Source organism: Coturnix japonica, chromosome 11 (assembly GCF_054131305.1).
Source record: "Coturnix japonica strain WE chromosome 11, WE-NBRP24, whole genome shotgun sequence".
NCBI lineage: Eukaryota > Metazoa > Chordata > Aves > Galliformes > Phasianidae > Coturnix > Coturnix japonica.
The window spans coordinates 25,734,514-25,750,674 of NC_140673.1; the positions used below are offsets into that span (position 1 = coordinate 25,734,514).

General features: G+C 46.1%; 2 protein-coding genes and 1 long non-coding RNA gene across 29 annotated transcripts in view; 2 read left to right on the forward strand and 1 right to left on the reverse strand.

Annotated features, from left to right (window-relative positions):
* Positions 1-16,161, forward strand: part of FGGY (FGGY carbohydrate kinase domain containing) — a 264,789-nt gene that overhangs the window by 12,392 nt on the left and 236,236 nt on the right. Inside the window, exon 1 of one of the 27 annotated variants that reach the window (XM_085511849.1) lies at positions 10,528-10,641. The exons of 22 other annotated variants lie outside the window; for them this stretch is intronic. Coding sequence is in view for 1 of the 5 variants with exons in the window: in XM_085511839.1 (XP_085367965.1) it covers positions 10,637-10,641 (5 nt within the window). In the remaining 4 variants the exon portion in view is untranslated. Of the gene's footprint in view, positions 1-10,527; positions 10,642-15,279; positions 15,426-16,161 lie in introns of those variants that run through there. 4 more of the 27 variants (XM_085511839.1, XR_014932892.1, XM_085511844.1 and 1 more) reach the window with 4 other exon arrangements.
* On the reverse strand, positions 8,483-10,612 carry JUN (Jun proto-oncogene, AP-1 transcription factor subunit). Its single transcript, XM_015870649.3, has one exon. It carries the CDS (start codon positions 10,104-10,106, stop codon positions 9,162-9,164), a length of 945 nt encoding a protein of 314 aa, XP_015726135.1. The 5' UTR covers positions 10,107-10,612; the 3' UTR covers positions 8,483-9,161.
* LOC146759074 (uncharacterized) lies at positions 12,233-15,418 on the forward strand. Its single transcript, XR_014932917.1, has 3 exons — positions 12,233-12,357; positions 14,129-14,183; positions 15,280-15,418. It is a non-coding gene; the product is annotated as an uncharacterized LOC146759074 (long non-coding RNA).

Here is a 16,161-nt window from a genome sequence, read left to right on the forward strand (position 1 = left end):
GTGATCACAACAGAATTAGAAATCTATGTATTTCAAAGCTATTTTTTGTTCCATATTTTAATAGTATTCTAGTAGGATTTGATAGGTGCGTACATATATGTATACAGCTCTCCCACCCCCAATGCCCTTCAGTGTATGGTATTCAGAAGGAAATAAATACGCTTTAGAATATTCTACTGGGTATCAGGGGACCTGCTTCTAACAGCACAATGTACAATTTCTTTATAATTGCATATATATAATTCATTATCATACCAATATATGACATAAAATATTATATACAGTGTAAGTATTTAGAAATTAGGGAACTGGGTCTGTTTAGCCTTGAGAAAAGAAGGCTGAGAGGGGACTTGATCCAGGTTTATAAATACCTGAGGTGTGGGAGCCATAGTGGTGAGGCTGGTCTCTTTTCAGAAGTGCGTGGGGACAGGACTAGGGGTAATGGGATGAAAGTACAGCATAGGAAGTTCCGCACAAATGTGCGCAAGAACTTCTTTACAGTGAGGGTGACGGAGCACTGGAACAGGCTGCCCAGTCAGGTGGTGGAGTCTCCTTCTCTGGAGACATTCAAGACCTGCCAGGACGCCTACCTGTGTGACATGGTGTAGGGAGCCTGCTTTGGCAGGGGGGTTGGACTCGATGATCTCCGGAGGTCCCTTCCAACCCCTACAATTCTGTGATTCTGTGATTCTGTGAAATGTTTGGTGCAAGGTTTGTTTTCACAGAAGCCCATTAAGACAAACAGACTCTGCTGGGGGCAGTTTGCTGGTTGACCCTTTACTTTTCACAGCCCTCTGCCTCTGGGCCAGAACTTCAGTACCCACACATGTTACTGATTAAGGAACAGGCTTCCGCCATGATGCTGGAAGGACAAATATACTGACTGTCACACTGTCAGCTTCAAGCAAAGTGTGTAGTTCAATGAGACGGAAAGCTAAAAAAGGCAGCATCCCTTTGTAAATTAAACCATAACATGGACAAGACGTGAAAGAACAAATGCAGCTATGTTGCACGGCATCATCTTCACGTTACCTGTGTGAACCAAATGTGATAGTTTCTTTCCCTTCATTTAAAAGAAGCCGTCCCACAATGGTTGTTAAATCTCCTGAAAAAAACAAAACAATTCTAGTTTTCATTTTCACTGAGAAGGAAAATCCCACACATGTGGAGTTATTGTGGAACAGCTGGCTTCAATTAAGGATCCAGGCTTCACGTTCTGGGATTCCTCTCTGAAGTATCAAATAATACCAACATTCAAGATTAGGATGAGGCTCCTGACATCGGGTATGGCAAACATATATTAGGCAAATGAACTTAAAGAATCAGGGTTTTTGTAGTGCTGAGAAGCCTTTAATAGAACTCCAGTTGTAGATCAAAGTATAGCAATGTTTAAACATAGCTTAATGTATTTGAATTAATGAATCAAAATATATTTTAGTGTATAATCATTTATAGGCTTTAAAGTAAATAGTGATGACTGACAAAGAAAGGAAAAGGTATTAAAGTATTCAGTATTAGAGAACTTTACTTCTGTTCTGACTCTTCTCATTAATTTAAACAGCCTTTAATGTACTTGCGGATTTCATCACTAGACACTCTCAGTTTTTGTTGTGTAGGTGAAAGTGACCATTTTTGCTGGATACCTGGAGATCTTCTGTTTTAACCTCTTATAGTGATATTGTCTGACTCAACCTTAGAAAGAGTGGAGAATTTGCTTTTCTTGCTTCTATTTTTGTGTTAATTGCTTAATCTTAATTGTTCCTGTTTCTATGCAGTGGTACAGGACGAGGGGTTTAATTTCATCTTACTGCCATTTGATCACTTCTGCTATTACAGAAGTTAGACTCTCCTAAAGAGGCAGGAAAAGGACAAGGACAGCCATACCATGCTGCTCACAGGTTGACGGGCCTGCACTTCTGTGGCTGCACTGCACAGTGCACTCCCAAAGGGGATAACATTAGCTTTTCCTACTTAGATCAGACTGTGGACCTGTCAAAACATTTATAAGTGAATTTCAGGAGAGAATGTCATAAGAAAGACTAAAGAAAATCAGGCATTACTGTTCCTAAACTGAGATGCTTGTGTTGGTAATTTGCAACAGATTTGGGGATGGAGATCTTTTAACAGGAAAAGAGTAACTGCATAACATCTTCCATTCCCTGAGCTCATTATGTTATTCCTTTTGTCATTTTGTTTTGCCACCTTTTGGAACTCAATTGGAGAAGTAAATGGCTTTGCAAGTAGATACCATGCTGAGAGTAAGAGCATTCCATGAACCCAGATGCCACATCCAGCCCACAGGCACGTAACCGTGGAAGAAAGAACAATTGACATTAAGCTAAAAAGCGAGACTTTCTCATATTGCCAGTCTGGCATTTCCTGTGCAGTGAAAAACACAGAAGCAATTTCTGCATGTAAGAATGATAAACAGTGAACAGAGGGGGCCGGGGAAATAGCTTGTAACAAGTTTTGGGTGTGCTGATCTATTTTGAATGTAAATTCGAAACAGACGTGGAAGCCAACATGTGTAGCATGTGCAAGGAATTCCATTTATAAGACTGAGAATAATAACCTCGCTGCCCTCTGAAATAATTTTAAATATATATGCATAAAGTTAGTCATCTCACAAGAAGCAGTTTCATAAGCTACTAAAGGACTCAGTTCTCAAGTCAAGTTAATGGGTGCATGAAAATTGTTCTCTGTGAAAGTCAAACCATGTTTTATAGCTTTATCCATATGGGAAGTTGAGCTTGTTTAACCAAAAGTGTGAATTAAAATTAAGTTATAAAACTGGTGCAAGATTTGCTTGGGCATTTTTGCAGTATAATGGAAGTTGGGAAGAATGAATGTAAGAGTTCCGTCTCAGTCTCCCATAGTTTGGAGATCTGCCAGCGATCCCTGTTTCTCAACACAAGAAAGGAATCTGATTTTTGAACCATGTTTTCTTCCTGGTATTTATCAGTGCTCTGATTTCCAGAACTGCTGTTTCTACCCAGCAGCTTTTGATCTGTGCTGGTTTTTGGTCACTCGTGGGCAAAAAAGAACCAAACCGGTCAACTTCATTGCTACTTTTGCAAAAGTACCTGGAAGTAAAAGCTGTGTGTAGTTGTGAAGCTCAGTTAGGGGTGATTCCCTAAATACGGTACCTTTAGCTGCACTGGGGGGGGCACAAGTGACAAATATAATCCACAAGTTTCTAACCAAGCTGAAATATGACCAGCCCAGCTACATCTGCAGAGTTGAATGGTGGTCTCTTTTTCACAGCCCTGAGAACCAATGTAGTGGGAAGTTAGATAAAGATGGACTGCTTCCTGCAGGGCTGCACTGGAAAGATATGGGTTAGAAAATCTCTGCTTAAAGGAGAAGGAAACTGGACAAAGACCACTGAATTCTGTTTATTTTCTGTCATTTAAAGAAGGAAATTCTGCTGTTAACTTGCCAAGGGCTTGCTCTGCTCACCAATCTTGTTGCAGGCTGACTGTAAACTCTTGTACTGTCAGTCCCAAAGTCAGCCATGCTTCATGTATAGCTTCATATAGCTTGTTGGTTTTGTTTCTGTGAATAAAAGCACTTAAATAACTGGAATGTTCATGTTTAGAAATGGTCTCCTTCAGTCAGAAAACAAGGAGAACTGGCAAGCTGAATGACAGCAGATCCAAACGAGAGATGCATTTGGCATTGAGAATCTCAGTTCCTTTTCTCCCCTTTAGGTATTTGGGTCAGACTCTGTGTGATTATTTAGTGTGATAAGGATCATATCTTGACTGAGGCCCAGACATACCAAGGGAGGGATTGTAATGAATCTTGTTAATTACTTCTTGCAAGGAGTTTTGAACAGTTAATGTTTAGGGATACCTTGCTGTTTGTATAGGGGGAAGTGGTGTACTTTTGGTGCATGGTGCAGTAGAATAACATTTAGTTTACGGAAATTCATTCATCACTAACATGTGATGGTTATGAACTTTTCTGCTCAGTAGAAGGAAAGGCCTCCTTTTTCTAATGGGGTAAATCAGACCCAGGTTTCGTCCTATCTACCCAGATGCCTTTCAGTTAAAGAACCAGAGCAGCCCACATCTCTGATGTATGCACATTTCTGTTAAGTCCGAAGAGAGCTCATAGTGTCTCCTAGCCTAGAAAACTCACTGTCAGCAGTTAAACAATAAATCCTGACCCATAAGTGTTGTGGCTTTGTTTCAAGAGGAACTTTCCCTATTTCACTCTCAAGGTAAAAACAAAACAACAACCAGAGTTTGCACAGGGAGAGCAGCAGTGTTTTCTGGCTGCTACACCATCTACACAAGAGCTCCGTGCTGCAAACCTCCTTGCAGTGTGTTCCTGCACTGTTTGCTTGTGAGCTCCATCTGCTGGAGCTGCGTCCCATTTCCCACATCTTTGGGATTATTACGCTGCCAGGTTTCACAGGAATTCTTTTAAATTTGAAAGACAATAGAGGTCAGTTTGGAGGAGTTTCTAGCAAATTTTTATGGAATTAACATAGAAACTGCCTGGAGAATTCAAGGCTCAAAACACAAAATTACTGCTGTTACTCCATAGCTGACAAAGTCATTGTTGCTTTCAATATTTAGTTAACTTTTTCAGAAGTTTTTTCCCCTTTGCAACTCTGTAGTGCTTTGGAATATCTAAGGATGGAAGGAACCTAGTTGGTAACCAGGTGATGACTTTTTACAAGTTCTCTTTGTAGGAAGCACCAGCTCTGCTCTGAGAATTTATTCTGATGTTGATGTCAGCAATGATACGTATGTGTGGAACTGGGATGGCCTCCCCCCTGGGGTGCAGGCGCTGCTGCTGGCACTGTGTGCAGCTGGAAGAAACAAGCCCATCTCTGGAATGATCACCTTCCCACAGTGCAACCCACCTGCCTTTTCCTTTTCTTCAGTAAGAACATTAATGCCATCTTCCCTCTCCCTGTCCCACTGCTAATAAGATGTATTCCATTTCATAACAGATCTGTGTATGCAGTAATTTCAAAGATTATTCCTTCCTCTGCTCATTACCAGTGTTTTGCATTCACTTGTGTTGTTTGCAACTTTTTTTTTCCTTTAAATAGAGCAAACTTTGCCTGAACTGGCTTTAGGGTTTTAGTTTCTACTTGTTGGTAAATCTACACTGTTATACCTGTCTCGGGGCTAGGAAGGAAGAGATGAAAAGCAGAGAAGGCATTCACTTGGTATTAAAGATAAATGCTCTGGTTTTTCAGTTCTGCCATGTGCTTCTGGTCACCTCGCACCTCGCTCCATGGTGTAAGTACTCCAGGATGCCCAAGCTTGCTCTGGCCTGAGCCGCTCCACCCACCTCCGCAGGCTGCTCAGTAACGCTGCCCAGCTAATAAACCTGGAGCCTGGCTCAGGTTGTTCAGTGGGCAGAGTGCTGTGCTCATCCAGCTGGACACACCTGCCAGTTTTGCTGCTGGTTCAGGATTCACTCTGCACTGTGCAGATACGTGATGTAAGCCTGCTGTACAACTAACCTGGCTGCCTGCAAATTAGATTCTTTGCTTCCTTTGCAGTTGGGAGGATAAGATCATTAGTGCATATGCAGCAATGTACTTTATTGAAAGGCTTATTTACTTTTTAAGAAAGCAATTATCTTAATGGATTCCTAAGGCTTTGCATGGGGCAAAACTGTCAGTCTAGTTTCCACAGAGGTTTAGAGGAATAGCGTCTGTATATCATGACAGGTTCCTATAGAATAAAGGAAGTTGTGGCATCTCACCTTCATCCTTAAGTGGGTACACGCTGCCTGAATGCACGCTGGGACTGAAGGGCTGTATTTTGAGGTCAGTAGTTTTTGACCTGCAGAGAACTGAGCAACTCAACGATGAAGGACTATGTCAATGACTGCTACAGTGTCCTGAGATTAAAACTGGCTGCCACATAACTCTTTTCCACTAGAGTAAGTTGGATGGCTACTACTATTTCTGTGGTGACAAGTACTTTGGATTTAAGATTATACAGTCCTCTTTGCAGCTCACTTCAGTTCATGGGATAGAAGTGTGAGGAGTTGGTTGTTTTTGTCCAGACCCACATTCTAATTAATATTTCTGTAACCCAAACATGTTGTTCTGATTAGAGGCTCTTTGCCTAGGCATTTCGGCATAGCCTGCCCCGTTTGAAACCCTGCCTTTTTCTGACTTCACTTCCTGAATCCGTTGACAGCACTCACAGCCAAACAAAATACATGCTCACAATGCTGTTATTTGCAAAATATTCCCTTGTGAGTACAGCTGGGGCAACAAAAAGTGTTTCTAAATCTCAAAGAAAACGGACTTTTCCTTATAGAAATAAGGCACACAAAGCATGAGGCAATTTTAATCTCAAGTTAAGTAGGTGTTAAAACTTTGCATTTCACCACATATAAATGCGTGCATGTCTTTCATTACAATCAGGCTTATTGATCACCAAGTGATCTGGTAATACGCTAAGAGTGCTGAGCATTCATCTATTCTGAAGCTCACCAGACAGAGACAGGCTCACATCCCACCACTCTGTTTACAAAACAGGCGGAGGTGGAGGTAATATCAACTTACTCCGTCCCACATCAGGCTCGATCCTCGAATGAGACGTGGGATATAAGAAAGGATTTGTGCTCCATCCCCCCTTGTCTCCTTGTGAACCTGTGTGACTGGCACTGACAGCCTCGCCGCCTCCTGGGCTGGGCCTGGGCAGGTAACTCAGTTTGCCCGCTGAACCAGCACTGCTCTTACTCAGGAACTTCTTTTTTCTGCCAGTGCTTCAGAATGTGGAACTGGAGAGAGAAAACTTGTAACTGCAGTGCTAAATGTCTGTGTGCATGTATTAGCATAGGGTGGAGCAGACTGTCACTCAGCTGTGTTTAATTAACATAGTATTTTATATAATGTATTTATTTTTTGCGTAATTAGGTGATTAAGCAAAATGCTTGCTAGTAACATCTATTCCATAACCCAGCACTATGGAGAGTTAAACAGGCACCTTTGCAGGTAATTAATCTCCTTGCCCTGCTTATTTTGCTAGTTGGCACTTGCTTAAATCCCTGTAAAACCACACCCAGCAGTGCTGTGTATTATCCCTCTGCTGTCTGTTCCTACATATGGTCAAAATCAACTTACCTTCCGGGTTGCTGACATCAGCAAAATGTGCTCTTGGCAAACTACAGTATCCTCCTAGTAACCCTTTGTTTGGTTGGTGTTGTTACAAGAGTATTCCTCTGACAGCAGCAAACAGCATCTAAACAGCACCAGCCTCCACGCTTGGGTTACGATGTAGGATTCTGCCACAATGTCACATTTTACACATCAGGACAACCCTTCGTGTCATTAACTCCATACAATTTGGGCAGGGGAAAAAAAAAAAGTCAGAAGAAAGCTGAGTTCTGTGCTTCCTGTGAGGAACTGATCCTTGGATGCACATCAGTTGGAAGTTTCAGGGTATCGCTATGCTGACGTTAGTGGTCTGCTCTTGTCATTCTGTGATGACACATGGCTGTCATTGCAGAGAAACTTCTACCTTTTTGCCCTTAAAATATGGATCAGGACTGTCTACAAACTTACTGTCGTTATTGCACTCTAGTTAGTCTGTAATAGTTTCTGCTCCTTGCTGTTTGGCCATCGGCATCAAAGAAAACATCTGCTCTCTCCTCATATACACAGTTATTGAAGAGAATGAATTGGGTGCCACATATTGAGAAGGGTGCTATCAGAATCATATTAAAATCATTCCCCCCACCAGCTGAGCAGCATGTCTTTAAAGTAGATGTTTACATTGCTGTGCTAAGAAACAAGATTACATTAAAAAGACACGGGAAGTGCCAGGAGAGTTGCTCTCATGTCTTTTCACTTCCTGCTACGTTGTCTTCCCAGTTTTCCTATTGCTAAAGAGTTCAGAACCTGCAGTAACAGCCAAAAGGATTTCAGAGATAAAAAGTTTTTTTTTCCACTGACAACAGCATTTTCAGATATTAACAAGGATCACCTTTCACTGCGGAAAGACTGCATAGGAACGAAGGTGAATATTTCTACTTTTGAAGTCTAGAGCACTTTTGTTGCAAAGGAAAGCAAACAAGCCCCTTGCCTGATCCTGCTCGAGGGCATTGGCTTAATAAAAAGCATGCAAGAGCACAAGCAGCCAGTTACAAGTGCAAAGCAGTTTCACACACCGGCTTTCTACCATCTCTAGAGCCTGCCTAAAGCCAAAGTCAGCTGCCCCAGCAGGGCCACTACAACACACAATAACCTCCCAGGTTAAGGTTAGGAACTGGAACTCCCAGACAACTCAAAAAGTTCTGTTTGCTCAGTGCTCAGGATCTGGTTCCCCCCCGTCTCCTCCTCACACGTTCTCCAGGACATGCCTGCACTTACAGAGCGAGTTTCACATAATCCCTGCCCTTTAGAGTCCAGCATTAAGGGCATTTTCCTAACTCACATACTAGCAAAAATAATAATAATAATAATAATAATAATAAAGAAAAAGGTGTGAGGAGGAAATGCATTTTAAGTATTTTATTTTTTTTTAAATATAATAGAACCTTCTAGATTTTTTTTTTTCCAGAAACAGAAACATTAAAAAAATTATACTTTATTACAAATGGTAAACTCAGAGTGCTAAAAAAAAGCCTCTTATTTACAAACAATACTGGGCAGTACCCAAATAAACAACATAAAAATAACTTACAAAGTCATGAAGTAGTTTATTGACATTAATCAACTTTCATAAAATAAAATAAAAAAGGATATGTACATACACCATTTACTTGAAGGCAGGAACAACAGTTCTTGGTTGTTTATCAGCCTCCCACAAACCTCCCTCCCGCTTTTTGTTTGTTTGTTTGTTTCTTAAGGAATACTACATGAAGCAATCTACAGTTTCTATTGCAGTTTAACCTTTAATACTGAATGATCATCGAATGTTAGGTCCATGCAGGTCTTGGTCAATGTTAAACGAAGATCTGTCGCCTCATGGGAGCAGGATCAGCACCTCGGAGCGGTGCCGGCTGCTTCACCAACTCGAGCTGAAGGCTGCCCAGTCTTTGCACACATGTGCTTTGCAGCACGCAGGCAGGACTCACAGCCTCCCAGCTTCTACCGTGAGCTTTACGCGTCCGCCGCTTTTGGTTTGTCGTTTAGTTATACCACAACATCACAGTTCCTATTGAAGTCAGTCTCTTCAAAACGTTTGCAACTGTTGTGTTAGCATTAGCTGGCACCCGCTGTTGACATGGTTCATGACCTTCTGCTTAAGCTGTGCAACCTGTTCTCTGAGCATGTTGGCAGTGGATGCCAGCTCTGAGTTCTGGGCTTTCAAAGTTTTCACTTTTTCTTCCAACCTGGCAATCCTTTCCAACTTCCTTTTCCGGCATTTGGACGCCGCGATTCTGTTTCTCATGCGTTTTCTCTCGGCTTTGATTCTCTCCTGCGACTCCATGTCAATAGGGGACAGGGGAGGGGTTTCCCCCGGCATTTCAGGTACAGTCTGAGGCTCTTCTTTCAGAGCCTGAAGCCTGGGATGCTGCACTGGCATCTGGGGGTTTATGTGATGCTGCGGCGCGTAGCCCATGCCGTTGGCGTTGTAGTTGGGTGCGGAATTGAGCGCGTTGGGGTTGAAGTTGCTGAGGTTGGCGTACACCGGGGGCTCGCTGTGCAAACTCGTGTTGAAGCTGCCGCCGCCGGCCATGGAGGACACAGGTGCCATGCCACCGCTAACAGGTTGCGCGGCCGAGGTGACGCTGGGCAGCGTGTTCTGGTTGTGCAGTTCCGCCAGCGCTCTCACGAAGCCTTCGGCAAACCCCTCTTGTTCGTCGGTAACGTTCTTGGGGCACAGGAACTGCGTCGGGGTCGGCGTGGTGGTGATTAACCCGTTGCTGGACTGGATGATGAGCCGCTCCAGCTCCGGGGAGGCCAATTTCAGCAGCCCCACGTCGGGGGAGGTGAGGATGTCGGCGTTCTTGTTCCGCAGGTGCGGCTTCAGGCTGCTGGCCGGGTCGGACAGGTTCAGCGTCATGCTTTGCTTCAGCACCTTGGCGTTATTATATCCATAACCGCCGCTCTCCGGCGGCGCGAAGCTGGCGTTCAGTGCATCCTCGTAGAAAGTAGGCTCCATCTTTGCACTCATAGAACAGAGCCCAAAAAGTGGCGCCGGGAGCCGCCCCACACCGCTCCCGGCCAAGCGGCTTGGGGGGAAAGAGCAAGCTGGAGCCTTCCTTACTTCTCGCCGGGACAACGCCGCTCCTCCCGGCGCGGGCCGGGCCCGCCGGGCCTACGCTGTACTCTGTACTCTGTACTCTGTACGCTGTGCTGCTCCCCGGGCCGCCTCTCCGCGCTGTGCCGGGCCGGGCCGCTCCTGCCGCCGTTGCCGCTTGTACCTCCCGGCTCCGCGCTCCGCTCGGCCGTGCCCGCTGTGGCGGCTGAGTCGCGCTGCCGCCCGCCCCGCTCTGAGCCCGCTCGCTCCGTGCAGCCCTTCACTTATCAGCGACCGGGAGCCCGCTAAAAATAGCCCATGATGTCACCCCGCGCGCTCCCCATTGGCTGCCGCCGCCCGTCCCGGGGGAGGCGTGGCGCTGGCCCGGCGCGGTGCATGGCAGCCGGTCGCCATGGACACCCCGCCCCTAGAAGCTTCTCAGCGCCGGCGCGGGGCCTTGTGGGATGAGGTAATGCTGCCGGCGGCGCGGGGCATTGTGGGCTGACGTCTTGTTTTTGAATATCTGGTTACCGCGGCCCGAGCTCCGAGCGGGGTTGGGCGGCTCGACGGCCTCGTACCAACCAACCGCTGCCCTACCGGGTACCGGGGCACCGCGATGCCGCCCCGAGCCGCCCCGCACCCTCAGCCCGTGCGTTGTGCTGCGCTCGGGGCCGAGATGCTGCGTGCTGCGGGGCCGGGCCGCGCTCCTCCGTTCCACGTCGCGTTGGGTCCCGCCGCATCGCCGCCTCCTCCCCCCCTGGTCCCGTTGTTGGTACGGCCCTGAAGGTGGCGCTCCGGGGGAGCCCTCACGTGATTTCCCCGCCTCGCTGCCCCCGCCGCTTCCAGGCAGGGCCGGGGCGGGCGCACACAGCGCCGGGGCCGCCCCCGCCCCGCACGGGGGCACAGCGCAGGGCGGGCGGCGCTGGGGTGGGGGCGGCTCGGCCTCGTCTCCTCCCGTCCCGGGGAGCCCCGGCGGGCGGGGACGGGCGGCCCGGCTGCCCTCAGCCCCGCCTGCCTTGAGCCGCTGCGGTGAGCGCTGTGTCTGTTCCCAGGGCCGGGAGCTCCCCAAAGTATGAGAGGGGAAAAAGCTGACGGGAAGGAGCCTGGCTCTGGATGGGTTTTCCTAAAGTTGTCCTCCCGGTTGTAGAGCTGTGCTGGTATTAGTGTGTGAGCGCAGCTTGGCCAAGGGGAACGGCTGGAGATGGAGGAATCCGGTCGGGGAGGGAGGTTTGTGCTGCTCCGCAGCTACCGGGGACTCACAGCTCGGCTGATGGACGGGACGGGAACCCGGGGCAACAAGTGCTGCCGCTGCTGCTTCGCTGCTGGGCTCCATCGCTTTGTGTGACATACGAAGCTGACAAACTTAAGGCTCGGTTTGAAAATGCACTTTAAAACTCTTAAGTGCTATTTTTCTCTTCTAGATGTAATAACATAATTAGCACTTACAGTACGGGAGGGAACAATGTAATAAACAGAAACAAAAAGAGCCGTGAATTAAAAGTGAATGTCTGGATGCACTGACTGATAGAAGTTACTGCTCCTTTTATAGAGTCATCTCCCGGTCCTCCTTGCTGTGCACACCTGGCTGCACTCAGTGTATCCACTTCACCCATGTGCTGGAATCACACAGCCAATACCTGTGTAGGTTTGTGCTAACAGTCAAGTGAATTAGTTTGCCCACAAATGTGGGCCTTAGTGTGTGCTCCAAGTGTGTGCACAGCCTTCAGGTAGGCAATGAGCGCTGTGTGCAGGTAATTCCAGCTGCCTCTGTAGCTCCAGCAGCAGTTACTGCATGTGTATAGGAAAGCCTCTGAAAGTCGTCTGTGTTAGAAGCAGCTTCCTAGCTCCATCCTAAGCTTTACACACAAGATAAATAGAGGCCACAGCCCGACTCCTGGCACAGGAGTTGAGGTACACTGAGCAAAACTGGCAGATGGAGGGCTCAGAATGAATGAGGGAAATTGCTTTGCAGAGCTGTTTGCCGTGGAACACCTTGGCAAGAGGGTGCTGTGCAGAAGGAAGGATTTAAAAGTGATTAGATGAAGTCACAGGAGAGAAATCTCTCAAGGGCTGTTGAGTGCAGCCGATCTCTGGCTCTGGAAATCCTAAAGCTGCAAATGACTTGTCTGGGGGAGCATCCCAGGGCAAAACCTCTGCGTGTGTGCCCTGCTTCTATGTGCCTCAGGTATCCAGCCTTGGCGACTACGGGGTGTCTGCTTGGGGCCGTCCTGGTGTTCTTGCTGTGCCCGCACTCCCACTTAGTCTGTAAATGATCCGGCTGTGTTGTGTCAGCACGCCATTTTGAGACGTGTAAAGGGCTTGTCTATGCAAAGAAGAAATTCTGGAGAAAGGGAAGACGTGAAATTGAAGCGTTTTGCTGGAGGTTTTTATTTTAAAATGGTTTTTAAACCGAAAGGTTTTTATACGTGTGGTTTTTGTTGCGTAGGAAGCTGTTACAAGACTTTTCCTTTAGTCAGTTTTCTGTATAAACAAATAACCCTGACAAAGGTTGTTCCAATTAACTGTTGACATATTTAATTTGTCGGAGTGTCGTCCTTTTGTTTCCTCTGCACATCTGTTTTATCCTAGAAAGCCACATTCAGTCTGTATATCAGGTCGGTGTAGCTTTAACCCCTTGGCCTGGTCAGCAGCCCCTTACAGCCCATCCACATCACCCCACCTGGATGGACGCAGGATTTTCATTGCCCTCAGTGAATGTTGGATTGGGCTGGAGATATTCACTCCAAGTCATTTCATTTCCTTGTTCTTTTTTTATCCCCAGCCCATTTTACTTCTTTTTTTACTTCCTTCCTTTTACAAAGGTGCAGTTTAGGACTAGACATTCCAGTTTGCCAGAGACGTGTTGCTACTGAGGCCCATAGCTATGGGGGACACCCATCAGTCCACTCATTACGTTAATTACTGCTCACTTAAAGGTTACCTGGTCGAGGCTGGTAATAGGCAGCCAACTTGCCCATAAAGGTTGTGTGTAGCAGGAGAGCTCTGAAACCCAAGCCCAACGCTCTTTGCTGCTCTGAGGGGATTTCAGCGTTCTGATCCCAGCAGGGGATGGGTGCCAAGCGGGTGCTTGGCCATGGGCTGGGATCTCAGCTCAGCTCTCAGCACACAGTGCTGGGCTCCCACCTGAGTCATTGAGCGCTGCTCAGCAGGAATGGCCTGGTTGGTGCGTGCAGTGACAGCAGTCCTCCATGGCTGGGAGCTTGGGGCTGCGCTCTGCTCTATTAGGCAGCTATTACTTGAGGGCTTTCCCCTCTTTCTCGATGTCCTTAAGCAAATGCTCCTTTAGCAGAACGAAAACACCGGCCCATTTATAAACCATGGCCATTTACATGTCCCAGTAAACTAACCTGTGGGTAGGGACTGGAAATTAGCTGCATATCTCTGTTGCTGTGAAAGACAGATTCTCTGACCAGCATAATGCAGGTTTTGATTTATAAAGTTCTCTAATAGATCAATACGAGATTGACTGAGGCAATCAGATAATCTGAATAATTAAATGGCTTTTCAGAGACAAATTAAAATTTCTTATACATACTCCATCCATCTAAATTATATTTGGTGTCCAGGAATAAATAGGTTGAGTGGTTTGTTTCGGACCTGTATCACAAGTGCTTTTAGCTTATTTCTGGATCATTAGAAAGAAGAAATGGTAGGTTTCTACTGTTTCTATATTGGAAGTGGTGCTCACAGAAGGAGAGTGCTTGCTTGCACGCAGGATATTTGTGGTTTTTTTAAGCTTAGATGTCATAGAGTCAACATTAGAGGAGTTCTTGTGTTATTCTTATGAATTTGTTTGCTTTTGACCCCTTTGTGCTTTCCAACGTGATTCCTGCTTCACCTCCGCATGATGTAAGACTGAGAATCAGCCCTGCTGAGGGAGGGGAGAGTTGGCCGGGTCAAAAGGAACAAGTGTATTTCTTTTATTTTCATATCAGAGCGTGGTGAAAGAGGCCAGGGGTGCGAGGGCACGGTGAGCTGAGTTTCCTTGGGGTAAGTGGAAGTAAAACTAATTCCCAGGTGTTCCTCAAGGTGTGTTCTCAGGGCCAGTTCAACTCCACCTCAGCCTGCAGTACAAGAGGTGTGGCAGAGCCGCCACATCGTCCACCCCCGGCTTCCGGCCCCACGGCCGCTCCTTCTGCTCTTTGCCCTCACCAGGGCTCACGTGGCCTCGTGGGGATCCAGGAACTGCGTCTGGCTGAGAGCTGAATCCAAATAGTCACCTTTGGGGGTCCGAGGGAAAGCTGTGAACACACAGGAGGTCTCTGAGCTTAATGTGAAGAACCCTGAAACCAGATCTGTAAGACAAGACAGAGCACTCGGTCCTGAGTTAGCATTTGCCCATGAAAAGGGTTCCTCGGAACTACAAGCACTTGTAAATGAATATCGTGTCCATCTCCTCCACCCTCAATTAGTCATCGCTTAACCAAGCTACATGCGTTTAGTCCTTTTCATCTTTCTTCTTGTCAAGCCCTTTAGCCTGTCCCCCTCACCTACTCATCCCACCAATCATTTTAATTAATCTCTGAATTTCTTTGAAACTACTACTTTGTGGAATGGAGGAAAATGAGTAGGTTACAGACACAAGATTGTGAATGATGGAGGTGGGGCAAAGTTAGGAGTCTTTGCAAGACCTGTTGGGTTACCTCGGGGGCAGGACAGCAATGCAGGATGTAAACAGAGTATAGAAGTGAGGGAGGAACCACTAAAAACACTTGTTGTTTTTCCATTTTATTAAGAATACTGTTGGGAGCATTTCAAACCTTGGATGCTTCATGTGAAGCAAAACGTGAGTGACAGATGTAATATGATTGTCTCTAAAGGTACTTTTTTTCCCATTCCTTGTTGGCTTTATGGAGGCACTGAGTTATCACTGCAGTTACTCAGAAATACATTTTCAGATGATAAATGAACTTCTTTTTGTTATTTCAACAGCTCTATTTGCATAATTTTTGATGAAAAACCTGGCTAGCTACATTATTTAGAGATGAAGAGACCCCAGGGTATTGCTTCCCTTGGAATTTTAGGGCATTACAAATCAAAGCATCGCACTGTTAATGCCTCTGCATTCATTATTTCTATGCCACAGCATATCCAGTGTTCTGAGAAATGGAGAGTTGGGCAAAGTTCCTATCCTGTGGATCTTACACTTAAACAATCCCCAGCACATGACCGAGGCTGGCAGAAAGGCAGCTGATCTGCAGTGGGAGCCCGAAGAGTGAAGTGAGTTGGAAGGTGAGCTGTGCAGGAGGCACTGAGGACGTGTGGCATATGGGAAGCAGACGGCAGCGCTGGGCTGTGGGCTAACAGTATGAACAAAATTAACATACAAATAGAAGCATGCAAAGCTGAGTGCTGGGGAGGCAGATGAGCACCTTTGAAAAGACATTTACTGTGTTTGAGGACAAAGATCCCAACAGAAGTGTGCATCTTTTCAGATACAACCAAGGCATGTTTTCACTGGGCAGAAATGAAACGAGCTTTCTGGCATTATGGTACTTTGATAAACCTTTATTAAAGTAAGCAGGAGCAACAAAATGCATTGACTTATGTCTGCTAGTTGTGACCAAATACCTCAGAATAACCAGATTTAACCAGATTTAACTATTGGGAGCTGTTGGTAAAATATTTTATTTTTTTATTAGTGGCTGAGAATGGATAAAAAATGCCTGGCTTTTTAATTAATGAGCAATCTGGCATCTTGTCAAGTTGACACCTCACTCTGTCTTAGCAGCTGTTGGAACAGTAGGCTCCTGGTAACCTGGGATAAAGCAGTGCTTGCAACAGGAGAAGGAAAGGAAGCAAGTCAGCATGACACCAAAAATGCCTTGTATAGAGCACCACAGAGCATAGGAATTTCCAATGAGAAATCAAGCTCCCCTTCCCTAACCTACGAGTTCAGGCTTGTATGGACACCGAGTTTCTGTTGCTGACTATCACCAGTGGTTGGTGGCTGACAGATGTAAGGACT

Bases quoted from the DNA above. Each gene is read 5' to 3' on its own strand.
- JUN (XM_015870649.3), bottom strand. From the start codon at position 10,106: ATGAGTGCAAAGATGGAGCCTACTTTCTACGAGGATGCACTGAACGCC.